The sequence below is a fragment of the Somniosus microcephalus genome, chromosome 6 (assembly GCF_052327205.1).
Source record: "Somniosus microcephalus isolate GS21.2 chromosome 6, FLI_Smic_1.0, whole genome shotgun sequence".
Lineage (NCBI taxonomy): Eukaryota > Metazoa > Chordata > Chondrichthyes > Squaliformes > Somniosidae > Somniosus > Somniosus microcephalus.
In genome coordinates, this window is record NC_140992.1 from 131,118,332 (window position 1) to 131,142,363 (window position 24,032).

Sequence of the window (24,032 nt, forward strand, 5' to 3'; positions counted from 1 at the left end):
CTCTTTTGTTACATCAGAGGTTGAGTGAGAATGAAGGAGTGATTGTAGAGATTGCATAGCATAGACACTTAGAAGGAGACAAAGATGGAGTGAGGTTGTAAGACCAAGGGCCCTCCCTGTGTGTTGTCAGTTGTGTTCAAAGCATCAGAGTGAGAGGGAGTGTGAGGGCTGCATGGTGGAATAGTTCTGTGATTGTGAGCATGGAGAGAGAGGAATGGCTAAGGGTGCATGGATGTGAGTGTATCGTGGGATGTGTAGGAAGAGATTGCTAAAGCTGAGTGCTGGTGAGGAAAGGCAATGGGGAACAGATTGAGGGTGATGGAAACTTCATACAGTACTTACTTTTCCAGTGCGAAGAAGGTCATGGAATCTTTTCCTGCACTGGAACCACGTTCTTCATGTAAGCCCGAAGGAGTTGACTTGACCTGCCACCTCTAGCCACACAGCCTTGGTCTGGCTGGGAGGCCTCTTCCTCCCTGAAGAAGGGAAGAGGACCTCCCTGTGGGCCCTAGCACCATCCATTAATGCCTGTAGTGAAGCCTCATCAAATTTGGGCGCAGATCTGGCCCTCCTGCTGGCCGTTCCTCCTGCAGGCTCCTGTGCCATCTTAATGTTGAAGGTTGGAAGCCTGCAGAGGAAGCAAGGCTTACTCTGGACCTTAAAGCAGCAGCAATGATGACGTCATATTCTGCGACTTTCTGACTGGAAATACTCAATTGCCAAGGCTTCCCACACACTGGAAATCAATTGGCCAATTGTGTTAAATTTGCATCAGTCTCACAGACCCATTCACAATCGTGTCGGCATCACTAAATTCGGGGAACCCGCCAATTCCCAGCACCTGAACAAAAATCGACCCCTTACAATCTGTTTTTACGTCTTGCTAATTTACTCTCATATTCTATTTTCTCTTTCCTTATCAATTTCTTGGTCCTCCTTTGCTGAATTCTAAATCCTCCCAATTCTCGGGTTTACTACTCTTTTTGGCAATATTATAAGCCTCTTCCTTTGATCTAATACTATCTTTAACTTCTCTTGTTAGCCATGGTTGGACTACTTTTCCTGTGGTGTTTTTGTGCCTTAAAGGAATGTATATTTGTTGTAAATTATGTATTAATTCTTTAAATGCTAGCCATTGCTTGTCTACCATCATATCTTTTAATGTAGTTTCCCAATCTACCTTAGCCAACTCTCCCCTCGTACCTGCAGAGTTTGCATTGTTTAGATTTAAGACCCTAGTTTCGGACTTAACTAAATCACTTTCAAACTCAATATAAAATTGTATCATATTATGGTCACTAAAGGCCCCTTTATTACAAGGTATTAATTAACCCTTTCTCATTGCACAATACCAGATCTAAAATAGCCTGTTCCCTAGTTGGTTCCTCAAAATACTGATCTAGAAAACTATCTTGTATACATTCCATGATAATAAAGGACCATTAATGGTGGTGGACCATTAAACAACTAACGGGAGGAGGAGGCTCCATAAATATCCCCATCCTCCATGGTGATGGAGCCCAGCAGGTGAGTGCAAAAGACCAGGCTGAAGCGTTTGCAACCATCTTCAGCCAGAAGTGCCGAGTGGATGATCCATATCGGGCTCCTACTGAGTTCCCCACCACCACAGAAGCCAATTCTATTCACTCCACGTGATATCAAGAAACGGCTGAGCGCACCGGATACAGCTAAGGCCATGGGCCCCAACAACATCCTGACTGTCGTGCTGAAGACTTGTGCTCCAGAACTAGCTGCGCCTCTAGCCAAGCAGTTCCAGTACAGCTATAACACTGGCATCTATCCGACAATGTGGAAATCTGTCCAGGTATATCCTGTCCACAAAAAGCAGGACAAATCCAATCCGGTCAATTACCGCCCCATCAGTCTACTCTCAATCATCAGCAAAGTGATGGAAGGTGTCATCGACAGTGCTATCAAGCAGCACTTACTCACCAATAACCTGCTCACTGATGCCCAGTTTGGGTTCTGCCAGGACCACTCAGCTCCAGACCTCATTACAGCCTTGGTCCAAACATGGACAAAAGAGCTGAATTCCAGAGGTGAGGTGAGAGTGACTGCCCTTGACATCAAAGCAGTATTTGACCGAGTGTGGCATCAAGGAGAAGAGTGAAACTGAAGTCAATGGGAATCGGGGAGAAAACTCTCCACTGGTTGAAGTCATACCTAGCACAAAAGAAGATTGTTGTGGTGGTTGGAGGTCAATCATCACAGCCCCAGGACATCACTGCAGGAGTTCCTCAGGGCAGTTTCCTAGGCCCAACCATCTTCAGCTGCTTCATGAATGACCTTCCCTCCATCATAAGGTCAGGAGTGAAGATGTTTGCTGATGGCTGCACAGTGTTCAGTGCCATTTGCAACTCCTCAGATAAGGAAGCAGTCCATGCCCGCATGCAGCAAGACCTGGCCGACATTCAGGCTTGGGCTGATAAGTTGCAGGTAACATCGCGCCACACAAGTGCCAGGCAATGACAATCTCCAACAAGCGAATGTCTAACCACCGCCTGAGGAAATCTACATGATATAAGGGGTTAATTTCAAGTGCTTGCTGGGTAAAAGTTTTCAGACTTGACACTGGGCAAGTGTCGATGTGTAACTAGAGCTATTGCACGTACTCGAACTACAGCCAAGAACAGATGCCTGCCCACCTAATGAGAATGTAGAAGTGGAATAATGAGTTTCTTTGATGTACCAATGACCTGATAACTTGTGACCGAAAGCAAAGCTTGCCTCCCTTATATATGATTAAAGAGGACCTCCGGTTACACGATTCATGCCCTGTTATAGATTAACGGTTGACTTATGTGTCCAGGATCCTTCTGTCAATATGTTATTTCTACCTGATGATTAATCTAAAATGTATCCTGATAGAGGAACAAAGGGATTTCAATCAAACTTGTTTGTTACACTGTATAAATATAGAACGTTTACACTGTATCATTGGAATAGTAGCCTCACCCCTTGAGTGGAGGTGCTGATTCCCCTTGCAAGAAAAGGAAAATAAAAGGCCTGTCCGTCTGACGAATCCAAGTGTGTATTGAGTCATTACCCAGAGCTAAGAAGTAAGGCACTTCTACAATTTGGAGGTCCCACCGAGATGGCTTGCTGTACCAATTGGGGAGTTAACAGACGCCGAGTACGTTGCTCGGTTGGGAAAATCCCATCGGCCGAAGGTGGTGTTTTGCCACATTTTTGGGACTTTCCCTGCCAGGAGCATAGCTGCGCATAGTCTGTTTATTCCATTGGACAGTACTGCCATCGGGTAATTGACTCACAAGGTTCGGAGGTTAAACTGCCGTTGTGACTGCTTCCCTTTCAGAAACGGAACAGAGGACCAGCCATGAGGCGCTGACGCCCCGCGAACAGGATCGTGCAGAAAAGGACTGTATAAAGGTACCAGAGAGAGAAGGTTAAGTCAGGAATTTGATTAACTAAGGAGCTAGCGATTTATTGGAAATTGAACTAGCAAGGTTCCAGCTTGCTGAGAGAGAAGGTTAAGTCAGGAATTTGATTAACTAAGGAGCTAGCGATTTACTGGAAATTGAACTAGCAAGGTTCCAGCTTGAAGTTAGCTGGGACAAATTGAAGGCCCTTTTTGCTAAAGATTTGGCTAAAGGGAGTAGGGTAGAAGGAGAGAAGAGCTTGAAGTTAGCTGGGACAAATTGAAGGCCCTTTTTGCTAAAGATTTGGCTAAAGGGAATAGGGTAAAAAAAAAGAGAGAAGAGTGGGCGGTTGTCTGAAACACAGTGTCAATGTTTAATGTTTATGAGAGTGAGTATTTAACTACTTGTTATTATCAATCAACTTTGCAGCTTTGTCCAGTAAGGCTGCATAGGTTGGGGATTTAGTAACACTTTGGTTGTTGTTTAACAAGTGTATTGTTTATTGTTTATTGTTATATGTATTAATGTTTAGTCATGTCTGATCTGTAGAGGCGTCCCACGCAGATCATAGAGTGTTACGGAATTGTTGTATGTTTTAACTAAAAAATTTAAGCTGAAAAAAAAACTGCAGAAGGGGTTGGAAAAGACCCAAGCCGGGGAAGTGAGTCCCGCGGCGGAATGTATGGTTGAGAAAATAGTGATGTCTTTTACATGATCCACTAAGCTATTGTGGATTCAGTATTTTCCCCAGTTAGAAATACCTTCCACGAGGGTTGAGAACCCTCGAGTTTTATACGTATGTATAGTTTATTAATCTGATCTGTAGGGGCGTACAACGCAGATCATGGATTGTCACGGGAGTTTAGATTGTTTTATGTGAACCATTTAAGCTGCTAAAATGAGTGCTAGCGCCAGTAAGCCACCCGAGAAAGGCACGCCAGCAGCCTTTATGTTAAAGAACTGGTCAATCATCCATTGATCACCTACCAAATTGGTCCAAATGGACTGTAAATAAGACTAGACCTTTTCCCGCAGATGGTTCATTTAACATAGAAAGAATTACTTGCCTCAAGGAATGTTTAACGGACAAGAGAGAAATAGAGAACAGCCAGATAAAAAGACTGCCTCTATGTTTGTTGAGTCAGAAAAAAAAAATTACCCCGAAGAAACACCTTTCTCCTCTATTATGGTAGGATAACAAGGTAACTATAGAAGGATGAATAGAGGGGAATATAGAGGAAGACGTGGTAGAATAAGAGGGTATGGACGATCTGGTAATTGTTACAATTGCGGACAACCCGGACATTGGGCAAACTAATGCCCTGCGAAAAATTGTCAGAACCAAACCTCCAATAATGGACCTCCGTTAGAGAATAAAGGTCCTAATTTCACTGTCCATAACCCTTTTTCGGACCAGTCAGGAGGTTACCCTACAAACGGACAGGGATTTAGGAGAAATAGAGATTAGAATTACTGACTGACACCAGCAGCCCCAGGCGCCACAGACCACCAAATGCCGGTTGTTTCTTTAAATTCATGCAGCGAACCTGAAGTTAAAATGCAAATAGCTGGGAGACCTATGTCATTTTAGTAGATACAGGAGCAACCTTTTCAGTGTTAGGGAAAGGATATTCTGAAGGAATGCCTATTAATGGGAAAAAGACCCCGATAGCTGGATTGGCTGGAATACTACAACGCTTGAATCAATCGACTCCCCTCACAGTAAAAGTAGAAGAATTTGAGGAAGAACACTCCTTTCTGTTATCAGGAGATGTCTCTATGAATTTATGTGGAAGAGACTTGCTGTGCAAAATGAATGCTACAATACCAGGAATCCCTGAAACTAGGGAAATGGCATTCAAAATTGCACTGCACAGCCTGCTATGACAAAACAGGACAAGATTTAAAATACCTCCTAACTATTAGACTGCACAGCCCTATAAAGTTACAATTAATCCAGCTGCACCATTACCCAAAAGGTCACAGTATCCATTGTCAGAGAAAGCAGAAAAAGGAATTGAGCCAGTGATGGAATCATTGTTAAAACAGGGAGTTAACGCCGGATAGAATAAAGGTTGTTTGCAACACATCGTTGCCAAAAACTAAAAGAGAAATGAAGCATTTTCTAGGAATGACTGGTTATTGTAGACAATGAATACATGAGCATGACAAATTTGGAAAATTCGCGGTTACCTGACTTCCTCAGGAACCCAGATTAAAAATGCACAAGAAGTGAAAAATCTTTTACTAGCTATTCAGAGACGTAAACAGATTGCAATTATTAAGTGCCAAGCGCACACGGGGCATTTGGACAAGGTTGCGCTTGGAAACGCTGCTGCAGATAGCGCTGCTAAGTCAGTAGCTATATCAAGTACTGAACGATAAGTTTCAGCCTTCCCTGTTAGGGAAAAGCCAGAGATACCGCAGCCCCCGTCCTTAGATGATGTGCTGACCCATCAAGATAGGGCCAGTTCTGATGAAGTAAAGGAATGGGTTGTTAATCATTGTTTTAAAAACACTGACGGCTTATGGGTTCATCATGACGGCCGCATGGTGGCACCCAAATCATTACTATCACCAATTGCCCGATGTGTTCATAAATTCACCCATGCGGGCAAAGAGGGGATGGCGGACTGTATCCTCAAGACCTGGTATGCACCAGGAATCTCAAAATTGGCAAAACAAATTTGTGAAAATTGTATTATCTGCCAGACCATGAATGCAGGAAAAAAAATAAAGAAGGTACAGCCCGCATCCCATCCAAACCCCATGGGTCCTTTTGTACACTTGCAAATGGATTTTATTGAACTACCTGTGTGTATGAGCTTTAAATATGTATTAGTTATTGTTGGTATGTTTTCAAGATGGATTGAAGCGTTTCCTTGTAGAAAGAGTGACGCCACTACTGTTGCTAAATGTTTATTGAAGGACATTGTACCTCGCTTTGGGATACCAGCAAAACTGTCAAGTGACAATGGGTCCCATTTTACGGGAACAGTGATTAAGGAACTATGCAAAGCCTTACAGATTAGCCAGCACCTCCATTGCAGTTATCATCCACAGTCGGCTGAACTAGTGGAAAGATATAACGGGATGCTGAAAAACAAGCTTGCAAAACTGTGTAAAGAAACTGGACTTAAATGGATTGATTTGTTACCCATAGCTTTAATGACAATGCGGTCTGCTACCAACAGAACTACAGGATTGTCGCCTCACGAGATCGTCATGGGAAGACCACAAAGATTGCCCTTTTCGGCACCTTTAACAGCTAAACAAATGGACATTCATAAAATGTTGGAAGATATGTTGAGTTATTGCATTGCACTAACCAAATGCATTTCTAGTTTCCATCAACAGGTGAAGGAAGCCCAGGTCGATCCCGCTGAAGGAAAGTGCCATACTTTCGAGCCAGGAGATAACGTCTACATAAAAATCTTCAAGTGAAAGAATGGCCTTCAACCCAGATTTGAGGGACCCTTCCAAGTACTCCTGACCACAAACACCGCTGTAAAAGTAAAGGAGCGACCAACATGGATACACGTGTCCCATTGTAAGAAGGCATCAGTTGAAGACGATACACTGCCAAGATGAACTGGATTTGGACTCTAATAAGACTGTTCCCTTTGTTAACGATAATTGAAACTGCCATATTGATTTATCAGATCCCCTGAAGGGCAAACCATGCATAGAAGAATGTGTACTTTTAAACAGTGATTTCTTTTATATTATATGCTATAACGAGACTATGAAGGTTCAGCTTCAGGATCACACTATGCAGGTACCCCCGTATCAACCCCTGAGTCTTAGGATTAGGCAGGATAAGATAGTAGAAGAAGATAGATGGAGTAAGTGCAAATGTAACTACACTTTGACTAAAACTACTACTAAACCACCGGGCGCAGTCGAATGGCCCTATTGGGGACGGTGGAACCTGTCCACAGTACAAAAAAATCTGGAAAGGAGAACAAGGAATAGGAATGATGCACCAGATATGGAACAAATTTGAAGCCTATAATAACACCTATTTCATCTGTGGGCATAGAGCATACCCCTGGTTACCACAAAATTGGACTGGGTCATGTTATTTGGGATATGTAGTGCCTTATATACATCACATTTCATCTTTGGATAGCCACCCTGGGACACGAGCAAAACGAGCCATTACAGAAATTGAAAGGTTCTTTGCTATAGCATTTCCCTGGTATGGAACAGGGAAGTTAACAAGAGAATCTATAAACATGGCAGCAGTGTTGGAACAAATAGCCAATGATACTGCAGATGCTCTTAGTGATGTAAACGCAGAAATGGTGGCTTTGCGCACTGTTGCCTTACAAAACCGCATGGCTCTGGACTATTTGTTGGCAAAAGAAGGGGGCACATGTGCAATCATAAAAACCGAATGTTGCACCTATATCCCAGATAGCTCAGAAAATATCACCAATCTGGTAAACCACATAAAGAAGGCTGTAGAGAAACTACGTCAACCTGAACCATGGTCAATGTGGGATTGGATTTCAGGATGGGGAGGAGCATTGGGAAAGCAAATTTTGGAAGCTTTTATCGCAATTGTGATGATAATAATTTTAATTAGTTTATTGATTGGTTGTTTAAAATTATTGTGTACAAAAGTCCTTTCCTTATTAGCGTCAACTCCTCCAGTACCAATGATGTCTGAATATGAGGATATTAAGGGTGAGACCTTTGATGTAGAGTTTCTTAAACTTAGCGAGATAGATTGTCCTTAGAAAGGACAAAAGGGGGGAATGAGGAAATCTACATGATATAAGGGGTTAATTTCAAGTGCTTGCTGGGTAAAAGTTTTCAGACTTGACACTGGGCAAGTGTCGATGTGTAACTAGAGCTATTGCACGTACTCGAACTACAGCCAAGAACAGATGCCTGCCCACCTAATGAGAATGTAGAAGTGGAATAATGAGTTTCTTTGATGTACCAATGACCTGATAACTTGTGACCGAAAGCAAAGCTTGCCTCCCTTATATATGATTAAAGAGGACCTCCGGTTACACGATTCATGCCCTGTTATAGATTAACGGTTGACTTATGTGTCCAGGATCCTTCTGTCAATATGTTATTTCTACCTGATGATTAATCTAAAATGTATCCTGATAGAGGAACAAAGGGATTTCAATCAAACTTGTTTGTTACACTGTATAAATATAGAACGTTTACACTGTATCATTGGAATAGTAGCCTCACCCCTTGAGTGGAGGTGCTGATTCCCCTTGCAAGAAAAGGAAAATAAAAGGCCTGTCCGTCTGACGAATCCAAGTGTGTATTGAGTCATTACCCAGAGCTAAGAAGTAAGGCACTTCTACACGCCCCTTGGCATTCAACAGCATTACTGTTAAATCCGTGAATCTTAAGGTATGGTGTTCTTCAATAAATAGACGGAGACTGCAGATTAACAATCAACAGGTGTTTACTGGATGAGGGTAGTCTAAAAACTAACAGTAAAGATCCCTGCTCAGGGCTTATATACAGGTGTGGTCACTGCCGGTACTACAGTATACAGGAGCTGTAAAAGTAGTTCTTTCTTAAAGGTACATACACTACAATTCCTCCCCTTTTAGATTAACAGTACCATAACAATCAAATAACAGTCAACATTTTTAACATGCACATTTAACTGAAATAGTCCATTTATAGATTCAGTCTTTGGGGCGGCTTCCTGATCCTTTCTGGATAGCGCCTTTCTGGAGTGTCTTGTTCTAGGTGCGGAGGCGATTCTGGCCCCCTGTCGTCGGTTAGTTCATCAGCTTCCGATGCTACTGTTTCTGGGGTAGATGCTACCGGTATGTCGGGTTCATCACCAGGTACGCGAGACATGGGGTTGATTCGTTCCTGTGACACTAGGATCTGGTCGACATGGCATCTCACAATGTTCTCCCGAACATCCACTGTGTACATTAGTGGCCCCTGCCGTGTGCATATCGTTCTGGGTTGCCATTTCTCTGTTCGGTAGTCGCGGGCCAAGACTGGTTGTCCTACATTGAAGCTCCTTGTCGGCTTCTCATTGATGTGCTGGAATTGCTTATTCTCAACATTTCTTCGCACATTTGGTCTGAGCAAATCCAGACGAGATCTCAACCTTCGGTTAAAGAACATCATGGCCGGGGTCTGGTTGGTAACTGCATGTGTCGCATTTCTGTAGGCTAACAGGAAATTGTCCACCTTATGCTGCAGTGGAATGTCGTCATCGCACATGGCCCTTACTGCCTTTTTAAAGGTTTGTACGAACCTCTCAGCCAATCCATTTGTGGCTGGATGATACGGGGCGGATGTGTAATGCCTTACCCCATTCCTTCTCATAAATTTCCGAAACTCTTCGGACACAAACTGTGGTTCGTTATCAGAGCAAATCTGCTCTGGCAAGCCGTTCCTGGCAAATATGGTCCGTAGGACTGCAATCGTTTTCTCCGTAGTGGTGGAGGACATTTTGATTACCTCAGGCCATTTCGAGTGCGCATCCACTGCTATTAAGAACATTGAGTCGATGAATGGACCAGCAAAATCAATATGCACCCGTTGCCATGGAGAGGAGGGCCACTCCCATGGGTGTAGAGGGGCATGTGGTGTTGCATTTTGGACCTTCTGGCATCCTGAGCAGCTCTTTGTTAGGTCCTCGATTTGTTGATCGATCCTCGGCCACCACACATAAGCCCTAGCAAGGCTTTTTATTTTCACCCCTCCCGGATGGCCTTCGTGAAACTCATTGAGCACTCTCTCTCTTAACTTGGGTGGAATTACCACTCGGGATCCACACATCACTGTCCCCTGGCATACTGACAGCTGTTCTCTTCTGGATGAGAATGCTGGGAGCAGTGAGTCGCCATGTGTTGGCCATCTCTTCACCGTCAAATCATATACCCGAGACAGTGTCGGATCATTTCGGGTCTCCTTCTCTATATCCACGTTAGTTACTGGCAAGCGTTCAATTTACACTCGGGATCCACACATCACTGTCCCCTGGCATACTGACAGCTGTTCTCTTCTGGATGAGAATGCTGGGAGCAGTGAGTCGCCATGTGTTGGCCATCTCTTCACCGTCAAATCATATACCCGAGACAGTGTCGGATCATTTCGGGTCTCCTTCTCTATATCCACGTTAGTTACTGGCAAGCGTTCAATTATAGACGAATAAAATATTTCGACAGGGTCCACTGCTGGTGCTTCCTCCGCAGTAGGCAGTGGCAGGCGTGATAGCCCATCAGCGTTTCCATGCTGTTTCGTGCCCTTATACTCTATTTAATATTGGTTCGCCCCTAGAAAAAGTGACCATCTTTGTAGCCGTTGCGCAGTCATCACCGGAACGCCCTTCTTTGGACTAAAGATGGAGACAAGTGGTTGGTGGTCAGTCAGCAAGGTGAACTTCTGCCCGTGCAGATAGTGGTTGAACTTTTTTACTCCCCATACTAGGCTGAGGGCCTCCCTGTCAATCTGAGCGTAGTTGCGCTCGGCTGAGGTTAGTGACCGAGACGCAAAGGCTACTGGCCTCTCCAACCCGTCTGGAAATTTGTGCGACAGCACCGCTCCAATACCATAGGGTGATGCATCACACGCCAACCGAATTGGTAGTGCTGGGTTGAAATGAGCCAACACCTCTTTTGATGTGATCAATTCTTTGCACTTCTGGAAAGCTCGTTTACATTCGTCATTCCACTTCCATGGTACCCCCGTTTGCAGTAGGGTGTTCAGTGGGTGTAATACTGTAGACAAATTTGGTAAGAACTTATGGTAGTAGTTCACCAGCCCGAGGAACGACCTCAGTTGTGACACATTTTCCGGTGCTGGAGCCTTGACTACTGCCTCAATCTTTTCAGGGGACTTATGTAACCCCTCTTCATCAATAACGTGGCCACAATACGAGATCTGCTTCTGGAAAAACTCGCATTTGTGGCGATGAGCTCGTAGCCCATATTCCTTCAATCTAGTGAGCACCTGCTCCAGGTTGGCGAGGTGATCACTGTCATTTTCGCCCGTGACCAGGATGTCGTCCAAATAACACTATGCCCCTGGAATCCCTTGCAGGACTTGATCCATGGCCCTTTGCCAAATAGCCGGAGCTGATGTTACTCCGAACACCAGCCGGTTGTATTGGTAGAGACCTTTGTGAGTGTTGATCGTGAGGTATTGTTTTGAGGCTTCTTCTACCTCCAGTTGCAGGTACGCCTGGGCCAGGTCAATCTTAGTGAAGCATTTTCCTCCAGATAGCGAGGCGAAAATATCTTCAATCCGCTGAAGCGGATATTGTACCGTGTGAAGGACTGGGTTCACTGTCACCTTAAAGTCCCCACAGATGCGAACCTTCTTTGGTTCCCCAGGCGTATTACTCAATGACCTCTTCATTGCAGGAACGATGGGTGTAGCCCACTCACTCCAGTCCACTTTGGACAGTACTCCTGAACGTTCCAAACCTTCCAGCTCTGCTTCGACGGCTGGGCGGATCACATAAGGCTTGCCTTAAAAAACTTTGGGCTTGCATTTTCCTCTATTTTAATCATCGCTGTTATGCCTTTTAGTGTTCCGAGTCCCTCCTGGAACACTTCTTGTGCGTCATTTAGCATTTTTGACAGTCGTCCAGGTGTGATGTCGTCATCCTTTTTGGCCTCTACCGTCAGTGCCTGTATGGAATGCCAATCTAACTGTATCTTCCGGATCCATTCACATCCTAGTAGTGGTGGTCCTCCATCTGGCAATACATATAGGTCCATTGTTGGTGTTTCCTGGCCGTTGTATATCACGTTCACCCTTATTTTTCCTTTGGGGTAGACTTTTTGCCCCGTGTACATCTTCAAGACAATCTCTGTACCTCTCAAGGGTATATGTGAGAATAGCTGCTTGTAGTCATCGAGTCATCGAGTCATAGAGTCATAGAGTTTTACAGCACAGAAAGAGGCCCTTCGGCCCATCGTGTCTGCACCGCCCATCCATCCCTGTCCAGTCTAATCCCATTTTCCAGCATTTGGTCCATAGCCTTGTATGCAATGGCATTTCAAGTGCTCATCCAAATGCAGTATCACACGAAGCAGCCGCACGGGGCGCTGCAGAGATGCAATGGAGACCGTCGGTTTATGACTGTTAGGGCTGATCCTGTGTCCAATTCCATTTTCACTTGGACTCCGTCTATCTTGAGCGTGACCCAGGTAGTTTGGTGATCCTCCATTTTGATTACCTTATGTAGTTTCAGACAACCCAGCTCCTTGCTTCCGGAGTCTGTATCACTTTTCTGTTCATCTGAACTACTCTCCATCACCTTATGTACCTTTTTGTACTTCTCCTGTGGAGATTTCTTGCTGCTGGTTTTCTTCCCCGACCTGCAGACTCTTGCTATGTGTCCTGCTTTTCCACACTGTCTGCACACTTGGTCCTTGAACCAACAATGCTTTTGGTCGTGTGTTGTTCTGCCGCAGCGATAACACTTCCCTGCTCCATATGACATTTCATTGGTGCCATATTCTTGCGGTCTCCATTGTATCTCTGCAGCGCCCCGTGTGGCTGCTTCGTGTGATACTGCCATGCTGAAAGCCTTGTCCAGCGTAAGATGCTTTTCTGATAGAAGCCGTTTCTGGGTTCCTTCACTTTGAAGCCCACACACAAACTTGTCCCTTAACGTACCTGCTAGTCCCATTCCAAACTGGCAGTGTTTCGATAGCTTGCGCAGTTCCGTTAAATACTCAGCATTACTTTCGTCTTTATGCTGGCTCCTTTTGTGGAACTTAAATCTTTCTGCTATCAGCAGTGGTGTGGGGTTTAAGTGGTCCTGTAGGATTTCCACTATGCTTTCGAAATCCTTATCCACTGGCTTCTCTGGGGTTATTAGGTTTCGCAGTGAGCCGTATGTTTTTGCACCCATGGTATTCAACAAAACCAGTGCTTTCCTGGCATCTGGCACTTCATTCGCCTTGCAGTACACCTCAATGCGTTCCACATATGTCGCCCAATCTTCGACTTCATTGTCGAACGCTGTGACACTGCCACTCTTCGGCATCCCTGGGTGTGGTTAGACTGGCTAAAATGGCATCTCCCGTGCTCTCCCTTCTTCTCTGCTGGCTCAAAATGGCATCTCCCGTGCTTTCCTTTCTTCCCGCGCTCGCCTTCGTCTCCGCTGCGGCTTCAAAAATGGTGTCTCCCGCGCTCTCCCTTCTTCTCCGCAGCTCAAATGGCATCTCCCGCGCTTCCTTTCTTCCCCCGCGGACGCTGCTCAGCCCTTGAGCCCTGGCTGCACTCTGCGCGTTCTCCTGTGCGCCTCTCTCGTTGCCGCCGCTCGGTCCTGAACCCCGGCTGTGCTTTACCCTCTCTCTCTTTTTGTTTTCCGTCGACGCCGCTCGGTCTTCAACCCCCGGCTGCGCCCTGTGCGCTTTACTCTCTCTCTTACCCCATCGACGCTGCTCGGCCTTTTCTGTGCCGTCGGTCGGCTCCAGCCAGCGCTGTCCGGGAAGGGTCTGCGCTGTACCTGTTGCCAGCCTGTTGCTGGATCGTTGTGGCTGGAGAACCAAGCCCAGCTCTCAACAGCCTCCCCTGCGATGTTCACTCTCTGCCGGATGACTGGGCGGTTGTTCGTGGTCGACACCCGTGCTTCTGGCCACAACTTTCTTCCACTGTCCTCCAGGAGCGAATCCCTGGGAGGAAATGCAGAGTTCCAGGTAGATTCGAATCGACCTCGTCGCCACTGTTAAATCCATGAATCTTAATGTATGGTTGTGATGAAATATGCCGTTCATCAGGCACTGTTTTCTCTGTGTTCTCAGGCACTGTATTCTCTGTGTTTAGTTTAGTTTCAGTTTCATTTCCCCACCGGTACTGTATTGTGTGTAGGGCTCCGCCCATACCTGGCCACTACTTAAGCAGGCTGCGCTGTCTCACAGGCAGTGCAGCAGATCTTTGGATGGGAGACACTTCTCCACTGTGTATTACTTTCTTAGTTAATAAAAGCCTTGCTTTGCTCCGTTAACGTCGAGTCTCGGATTCGTTGAGGCACATCAATTTTATTAACTAAATTTTCAACGCAATGGATCAACTCTTGAAACCCGAACGTTTGGATTTGGACCAGCATGCTTCGGACGCATCGGCATGCTTCGGACACTGGTTTAAGTGTATGGAATTCTTCCTGGACAATTCCGTAGCCATCACAGGCGCTACGGACGCCGAAAGTATGAAACTCGGAATCCTGCGGAATTGGGTTAGCCACAGGGTTTACCCCCTCATCCAAGATGCCGACACGTACCCGGCCGCCTGCGACATCCTAAAGGCGCATTACCAGCAGCCTACGAATGAGGTGTACGCTAGGCATCTGCTCGCTACTCGCGCACAGCGACCTGGGGAATCGCTGGATGAGTTCCTAGTCACCCTGAAAACGCTTGGCAAAGACTGTAAGTGCCAAGATGTAAAAGCCGCAGTGTACACTGACGAGCTTGTTCATGATGCCTTTATCACAGGTCTCAGCTCCACTTACATCCGGCAGAGACTACTGGAAAAAATGGGATTGGACCTGAAACAGGCTGTGGACACAGCGCGATCCCTGGATGTGGCCCAGAGAAACTCGGACGCCTACTCTTCAGCCCGCGCCGCGCACGCCGCCACGTGTGCACCAAGGGCGCCGCCATCTTGGAAGGCATCTTCCCCGCCCGGCAGCCTGACACCGTCGGGGCCCCGCTCTCCTCCCAGGAGCCCTACGACAGCCGCGACGCGTCGGGGCCCCAACTGCTACTTCTGCGGGCAGCCGAAGCACACCAGAAACCTGTGCCCGGCGAAAGGCACCACCTGCTTTAAGTGTGGTAAGAAGGGGCACTTTGGGAAGGTGTGCAGAGGGAACCCCGCTGGAAAACCCGCCACCGCCGCGTGTGCGCCGTGGGAGCGGCCATCTTGGACGCCATCTTGCCCGACCTCGTGGGGTCCGCCATTTTGTGAACAGACAGAGTGGACGCCATCTTGTCTCGATCAGGGCCCTACAGTGGCATCGGTCACAGTGGACCAGACCAGACCGCACCCGCTATCCAAATCAATGGTGGACATCGAGGTAAACGGGTGCGGGGTTAAATGTTTAATTGACAGTGGAAGCACGGAGAGTTTTATCCACCCTGAACTAGCACAACAACTCTCTCTAACGGTGGTCCCTGCTCAGGGCACCATCTCTATGGCTGATAAAACCCAGACATCGACCGTTATGGGTTACTGCGCGGTACAATTGTCCGTTAACGGAATTGTATACGATAATTTTAAATTGCTAACCATGAAGAATCTATGTGCGAGCGTGATCTTGGGCCTGGATTTCCAGTGCCACCACCAAAGCATCACGCTCAATTACGGTGGGTCCCAGCCGCCCCTCACAGTGTGCGGTCTGGCTACCCTTAAGGTAAAGCCGCCTTTGTTATTCGCGAACCTTACTCCCAACTGCCGGCCAATAGCGACCAAAAGCAGGAGGTACAGCTGGGAGGACAGGCGGTTTATCGCGACCGAGGTAGACAGGCTCCTGAAGGAGCGCATTATCGAACGCAGCAACAGCCCGTGGCGCGCCCAAGTGGTGGTGGTGAGGGGTAGTGAGAAGAAGCGGATGGTGATAGATTATAGCCAGACGGTTAATCTATACACCCAGCTAGACGCCTACCCGCTACCCCGCATATCCGAGATGGTGAACCAAATCGATCAATACCGGGTGTTCTCCACCATCGACCTCAAGTCAGCGTACCACCAGCTCCCTATCAGACCAGAGGACCGCCCGTACACCGCCTTTGAGGTGAACGGACGCCTCTACCAATTCCTCAGAGTCCCCTTTGGGGTGACGAATGGGGTCTCGGTCTTCCAGAGGGAGATGGACCGCATGGTCGATGATCACCACTTGCAGGCAACCTTCCCCTACCTCGACAACGTCACCATCTGCGGTCACAACCAGCAGGATCACGACTCGAACCTCGAGAGGTTCCTGAAAACCACACAAAAACTCAACCTCACTTACAACGAGGACAAGTGCGTTTTCAACACCACGCGCCTCTGCATACTAGGCAGCGTGGTGGAGAATGGGGAAATCGGACCAGACCCCGACCGATTGCGCCCCCTACGGGAGCTGCCCCTGCCCAACACTCCCAAAGCCCTGAAAAGGTGCCTGGGGTTATTTTCTTATTATTCCCAATGGGTCCCCAACTACTCCGACAAAGCCCGCCCCCTCTTGAAAGCATCCTCTTTTCCGCTCTCTGCTGAGGCCCACGCCGCCTTCAAAAGCATTAAGCAGGATATTGAGCGGGCCACGCTACAGGCAGTGGACGAGAACACTCCCTTTCAAGTGGAAAGTGATGCGTCTGACTTTGCCTTGGCGGCCACCCTCAACCAGGCGGGGCGGCCCGTAGCTTTCTTCTCGAGGACCCTCCAAGGGCCTGAGATCAGACACTCCTCCGTGGAAAAGGAGGTTCAAGCCATCGTGGAGGCAGTGCGCCACTGGCGCCACTACCTAGCCGGCAAACGCTTCACCCTACTTACCGACCAACGGTCGGTAGCGTTTATGTTTAATAATAAACAGAAGGGGAAGATTAAAAATGATAAGATTCTCAGGTGGCGGATCGAGCTCTCCACCTTCGAGTATGACATCATTTACCGGCCAGGGGCCCTTAACGAATCCCCTGATGCCCTCTCACGAGGGATGTGTGCCAGCGCCACCGGGGATCGGCTACAGACCCTCCACAACGACCTCTGCCACCCAGGGGTCACGCGGCTGTTCCACTTCATAAAGTCCCGCAACTTACCCTACTTGATTGAGGAAGTTCGGTCTCTGACCAGGAACTGCCGCACTTGCGCTGAGTGCAAGCCTCGGTTCTACCGCCCAGATAGAGCCCACTTAATCAAAGCTACACGGCCCTTTGAGCGGCTCAGCTTAGATTTCAAGGGCCCCCTCCCGTCAGTCGACCGCAATGTTTACTTCCTGAACATTGTGGACGAATACTCCCGTTTCCCATTCGCCTTCCCCTGCCCAGACATGACCAGCGCCACGGTCATTAAATGCCTCAACAGCCTGTTCTGTCTGTTCGGTATGCCGAGCTACATCCACACGGATAGGGGGGCGTCCTTCATGAGTGAAGAGCTACGCCAGTACATGCTGTCCAGGGGGATCGCCACGAGCCGTACCACCAGCTACAACCCCCAGGGTAACGGCCAGGTGGAGCGAGAGAACGGGACAGTATGGAAAGCAGTCACTCTAGCTCTAAGGACCAAGGGCCTCCCTATCTCCCACTGGCAGGAAGTCCTCCCAGATGTGCTCCATTCGATACGGTCGCTATTGTGTACAGCCACTAATGCCACGCCTCATGAACGAATGTTTGTCTTTCCCCGGAAATCCACCTCAGGCGTATCCATGTCGATATGGCTCTCCACCCCGGGTCCGGTATTTGTACGAAGGCATGTGAGGGGCCACAAGATGGACCCTCTCGTGGAGTCAGTGCACCTACTCCACGCCAACCCCCAATACGCGTATGCCCGGCACGCCGACGGAAGGGAGGGCACCGTGTCCATAAAAGACGCCGCCCCAGCCGGTAACGACAACAACCACGACAACAGCAGCAACAGCGATCACAGCAACTCTTACCCACCCACTACTCTTTCATCACCCCCGGAAGAACATCGACCAACGGTGCCCCCACCAACTACCCCTTCAACAACCCTGGCGGCGCCCCCGGCAGAGACCCAGGAGGCCACCGGGGACACCCAGCCGACACCCGCGGCACCACGTCGGTCACAGAGGACTATCAAACCCCCGAACAGACTAAATCTATAGAAGGGGTGAATGTGATGAAATATGCCGTTCATCAGGCACTGTATTCTCTGTGTTTAGTTTAGTTTCAGTTTCATTTCCCCACCGGTACTGTATTGTGTGTAGGGCTCCGCCCATACCTGGCCACTACTTAAGCAGGCTGCACTGTCTCACAGGCAGTGCAGCAGATCTTTGGATGGGAGACACTTCTCCACTGTGTATTACTTTCTTAGTTAATAAAAGCCTTGCTTTGCTCCGTTAACGTCGAGTCTCGGATTCATTGAGGTACATCAATGGTGTTCTTCAATAAATAGACGGAGACTGCAGATTAACAATCAACAGGTGTTTACTGGATGAGGGTAGTCTAATAACTAACAGTACAGAGCCCTGTTCAGGGCTTATATACAGGTGTGGTCACTGCCGGTACTACAGTATACAGGAGCTGTAAAAGTAGTTCTTTCTTAAAGGTACATACACTACAATTACCATCACCAATTCCCCCACCATCAATATCCTGGGGGTCACCATTGACCAGAAACTTAACTGGACCAGCCACATAAATATTGTGGCAACAAGAGCAGGTTAGAGGCTGGGTATTCTGCAGTGAGTGTCTCACCTCCTGACTCCACAAAGCCTTTCCACCATCTACAAGGCACAAGTCAGGAGTGTGATGGAATACTCTCCACTTGCCTGGATGAGTGCAGCTCCAACAACAGTCAAGAAGCTCGACACCGTCCAAGACAAAGCAGCCTGCTTGATTGGCACCTCATCCACCACCTTAAATATTCACTCCCTCCACCACCGGCGTACTGTGGCTGCAGTGTGTTCCATCTACAAGATGCACTGCAGCAACTCGCCAAGGCTTTTAGGTAGCACCTCCCAAACCCACGATCTCAACCATCTAGAAGGACAAGGGCAGCAGGCGCATGGGAACACCTCCACCTCCAAGTTCCCCTCCAAGTCACACACCATCCTGACTTAGAAGTATATCGTCATTCCTTCATCGTCGCTGGGTCAAAATCCTGGTACTCCCTTCCTAACAGCACTGTGGGTGTACCTGCACCCCACGGACTGCAGCGGTTCAAGAAGGCGGCTCACCACCACCTTCTCAAGGACAACTAGGGATGGGTAATAAAAGCTGGCCTTGCCAGCGACACCCACATCCCATGAACGAATATAAAAAAAACCATTCCATGAACTCGTCCCCCACACTATTAATGCAAATTTGGTTTGCCCAGTCTATATGTAGATTAAAGTCCCCCATGATTATTGAATAACCTTTGTTACATGCACCTCTAATTTCCTGATTTATACTCTGCCCTACATTACAACTACTGTTTGGGGGCCTATAAACAACTCCCCCAATGTTTTCTGCCTTTGCTGTTTCTTAGCTCCACCCAATCTGATCCTGGTTCTTGATTTTCCGAGCTAAGATCCTTTCTCTCCACTGTCTTTATCCCATCCTTTACTATCAGGGCTACCCCTCCTCCTTTTCCTCTCTCTTCTAAAAGTTAAGTATCCTGGAATATTTAATTCCCAACCTTGGTAACTTTGCATCTACGTTTCCGTAATGACTATTAGATCAAACCTATTAATTTCTATCTGCGCTATTAATTAATCTATTTTGTTGCTAATGCTTTGCGCATTCAGATATAGTGCCTTTAGCTTTGACTTTTTACTATTTTTCCCTGATGTCACCGTAGTCATCTTTGTTACTCTCTCTGTCCCTTCCTGACCCACACTGCTTATTTTTACCTAAAACTCTGCTCTGTTCTAGAGCCTTGACATTTCTGTTGCTGCTTTTAAATTTACTCTTTCCTGAATCCACCCACCCCCCTCCCTTCATTAGTTTAAAGCCCTGTCTACTACCCTAGGGTGATTTTAACCCAGAGCGGGATCGGTGCTTGGGGGTTCGGTGGCAAGGCAGGGGGTGCACCCAGAAGACGAAAAGAGGTTTTAATGGCCGAGCCTCACTATAATACAATTGGTGGGCTGGGCAGCCAATCATGTCAGTAGTAGGCTGCCCACCCGCCCACCTTTACTGGGCAGTTTCCAGTGGCAGCCCCGATGCAGGATATTTAAAGGCTCAATACACCTTTTAAAGGAAGGTTGCATTCACTGAGCTTCATCATTCTTTTCATCTTCATTCACTCTTGCGCTGGTTGGTGAACATGGCAGGAAGAAGGGGACAAGTTTCCCCCTAGATTTTCAGACACCTCCCTGGAGGTGTTGCTGGCTATGGTCAGAGCCAGGAGGGAAGTACTTTTCCCATGAAGCGTGAAGAAGATGCCCAACAGCCTGGCTAGAGGTGGTGGAGGAAGTCAGTAGCAGGATCATCACACCAAGGACCTGGGTCTAGTGTAGGAAGAGGCTGAATGACTTCACTAGATCAGCAAAGATGAGTACAGCTTCTCCTTTCCCCATCTCTTGTATTGCAACTGGTCACAGTCCCTCCCATCCCTCCTTCAGCAATGACCACCCCTGCTTCACATCCCTCACCATCAATCACAAGGGCACCTGTACCACCTCTCATGCTCACTCACAACACGCACTCACCTCCTGCTTGTTGCCTTCACTCATTCCATTTATGACATGCTCTTCTCATCTTCTGTCAATTGCTGAACTGGCATCTCCTCTCATGACTCCTTCCTCGATTAACTCAGGCCAATTACTTCCCACTCAAGACATCCCCATTCTCCTAGCATCTTGCTTCGTTCCCCTCTCAGCTTATACACTACATGTAGCAGGCCCACACATGTGCACTTGCCTTCTCATTACTCCTTCCTTACCCTTCTGCATCAGAAGACAACGCACAACATGAGGAAGGGAAGTAAGACCGGTGGAGGAACAGCTCACATCGTGGCCCTCACCTTGTTGTTGCAGGAGACAATGCAAATAAGTGCGACATCCAGAGCGATCAGCATTGGAGACTGCAAGGTTGGTAGCTCCATTGAGCAGGGTGACTACTCTTCACTTGTACCTCTTCATGTACCACAGGCAATTACAGCTTCAGCCACCTTCAAATCCTCAACCAGTATGGTCAAGCTTTTCATGTGCAAATGGCCAACCACTTGAGGCTATCCTAACTCTTGTCCCTTTCCTCTAGGTCCTTCTCAGCAGCAACAAACTTCTCAAGAAGCTCCTGAAGAGGACACCTTGGAGGAAGACGTCCATCCTGATGAAGTACCTTTATGTGTTCCAACCAGCCCAAGCACCAGCGCAGGGAATCCTGCCCCAGGTGGGATAGATCATGAATTAGAGGGACCTGCACCTTGTGAAACACACATCACAAGTGAGAAGGAGCAGTTACTGTTGGCAGGGGCAGCCCAGGAGACGACTCGCCGGAGGGTGAAGTCCTCTCCTAACTCTGCTGAGGAAGTATCACAAATAAGCAATTTCCAAAGTCACAACTCACTCCAACTCCACCAAACTCAGTAGGCGCAGATGCCAATGATTTGAGTACCTGCAGCTCCTGAGCTCTTTAAATCCCGCAGGCTGTTGACTCTGAATCCATCCCGCTAGGTTTTATCTAGCGGGCTGGGTGATTGGCAGGACTTCCATTTTTTCTGGTTAACTTCATGTCGGGGTCCTGATTAAATCAGAGGGTTTCGATTCACGAGGCTCCTGCTGGCTTGTAATGGGAGCCTCGGCCGTCTAGAAAGGCTGCAAAGTGAAAATGGTGCTGGGCGGGAACAGAGCAGCATCAGGATGGTAATTTAACCCCTCACACGCCTCGCTGCCATCTGGCAAAGCTGCTGCCACAACCTGTACTTTACCTGCCAATCCGTTGGCGGAGAAGCTCCATGGACACTCTCTCAGAGGAAGCTTTTAACTCTCGTCTCTCGGTCTTCACTTCCTGTCTCTCCATCTTCATCTCCCGCCTCTCTGATTTCACGGCCCGTCTCTTCATCTTCACCTCCAGCCGATCCTCAGTCAAAGCGCTATGTCGCAGTGCTCAGACGATTTAGCGAGCAGACTAGTTGAAACAGCTGTGTTAGCGATGAGCTGACCATGGCACATGCCAATGGCTCAATGGCATCTATTTTAAACTACGGCAAAAAATAGAAAGGGTAGCTTAGCCACAGAGATTGCTTCAGTAACTGCGACTCACCGTCACACCATATTCTGTGCAAAAATCTTGACCTGGAGGTGGTCAGTGGTGGTCAGTGTCATAATTTGATGGACGTTATTTTCTGAAGTGCCAGCAACCAATTAATGATGTTAATTCTAAAGCTGGGTTTTTAATTACAACGGTCATTCCTGAAACTAGACCCTGCTGTTTATCAAGTTTAAATGATTCTAAAAATAAAAGTGATTACATCTGACAAATACCAATAGCTTTTCAGCTGCAGGGGTGTGTCATTCAGTGACTGGGAGCCGTGTGATCGATTCGATACCAACCTACAGTCTGTTTCTAACATCATTCAGTGACTGGGAGCCGTGTGATCGATTCTATACCAACCTACAGTCTGTTTCTAACATCACTCAGTGACTGGGAGCCGTGTGATCGACTCTATACCAACCTACAGTCTGTTTCTAACATCACTCAGTGACTGGGAGCAGTGTGATCGACTCTATACCAACCTACAGTCTGTTTCTAACATCACTCAGTGACTGGGAGCCGTGTGATCGACTCTATACCAACCTACAGTCTGTTTCTAACATCATTCAGTGACTGGGAGCCGTGTGATCGATTCTATACCAACCTACAGTCTGTTTCTAACATCACTCAGTGACTGGGAGCCGTGTGATCGATTCTATACCAACCTACAGTCTGTTTCTAACATCACTCAGTGACTGGGAGCAGTGTGATCGATTCTATACCAACCTACAGTCTGTTTCTAACATCACTCAGTGACTGGGAGCCGTGTGATCGATTCTATACCAACCTACAGTCTGTTTCTAACATCACTCAGTGACTGGGAGCAGTGTGATCGATTCTATACCAACCTACAGTCTGTTTCTAACATCACTCAGTGACTGGGAGCAGTGTGATCGATTCTATACCAACCTACAGTCTGTTTCTAACATCATTCAGTGACTGGGAGCAGTGTGATCGATTCTATACCAACCTACAGTCTGTTTCTAACATCACTCAGTGACTGGGAGCAGTGTGATCGATTCTATACCAACCTACAGTCTGTTTCTAACATCACTCAGTGACTGGGAGCAGTGTGATCGATTCTATACCAACCTACAGTCTGTTTCTAACATCACTCAGTGACTGGGAGCAGTGTGATCGATTCTATACCAACCTACAGTCTGTTTCTAACATCACTCAGTGACTGGGAGCAGTGTGATCGATTCTATACCAACCTACAGTCTGTTTCTAACATCACTCAGTGACTGGGAGCCGTGTGATCGATTCTATACCAACCTACAGTCTGTTTCTAACATCACTCAGTGACTGGGAGCAGTGTGATCGATTCTATACCAACCTACAGTCTGTTTCTAACATCACTCAGTGACTGGGAGCCGTGTGATCGATTCTATACCAACCTACAGTCTGTTTCTAACATCACTCAGTGACTGGGAGCAGTGTGATCGATTCTATACCAACCTACAGTCTGTTTCTAACATCACTCAGTGACTGGGAGCAGTGTGATCGATTCTATACCAACCTACAGTCTGTTTCTAACATCACTCAGTGACTGGGAGCAGTGTGATCGATTCTATACCAACCTACAGTCTGTTTCTAACATCACTCAGTGACTGGGAGCAGTGTGATCGATTCTATACCAACCTACAGTCTGTTTCTAACATCACTCAGTGACTGGGAGCAGTGTGATCGATTCTATACCAACCTACACTCTGTTTCTAACATCACTCAGTGACTGGGAGCAGTGTGATCGATTCTATACCAACCTACAGTCTGT

At 47.4% G+C, this 24,032-nt stretch overlaps 1 protein-coding gene and 1 long non-coding RNA gene across 2 annotated transcripts in view; one reads left to right on the forward strand and one right to left on the reverse strand.

Moving 5' to 3' along the window:
- LOC147116074 (single-pass membrane and coiled-coil domain-containing protein 1-like) overlaps positions 1-22,167 on the reverse strand; it is a 90,184-nt gene extending 68,017 nt beyond the window's left edge. The window contains exon 1 of the mRNA XM_085990784.1: positions 21,933-22,167. Within this exon, the coding sequence (XP_085846910.1) occupies positions 21,933-22,066 (134 nt within the window). The 5' untranslated portion in view covers positions 22,067-22,167. The remainder of the gene's footprint in view (positions 1-21,932) is intronic.
- LOC147116076 (uncharacterized) lies at positions 2,692-8,685 on the forward strand. The gene is made up of 3 exons (XR_015078741.1): positions 2,692-3,080; positions 3,338-3,411; positions 6,746-8,685. It is a non-coding gene; the product is annotated as an uncharacterized LOC147116076 (long non-coding RNA).
- Positions 22,168-24,032: the final 1,865 nt, after the last annotated feature.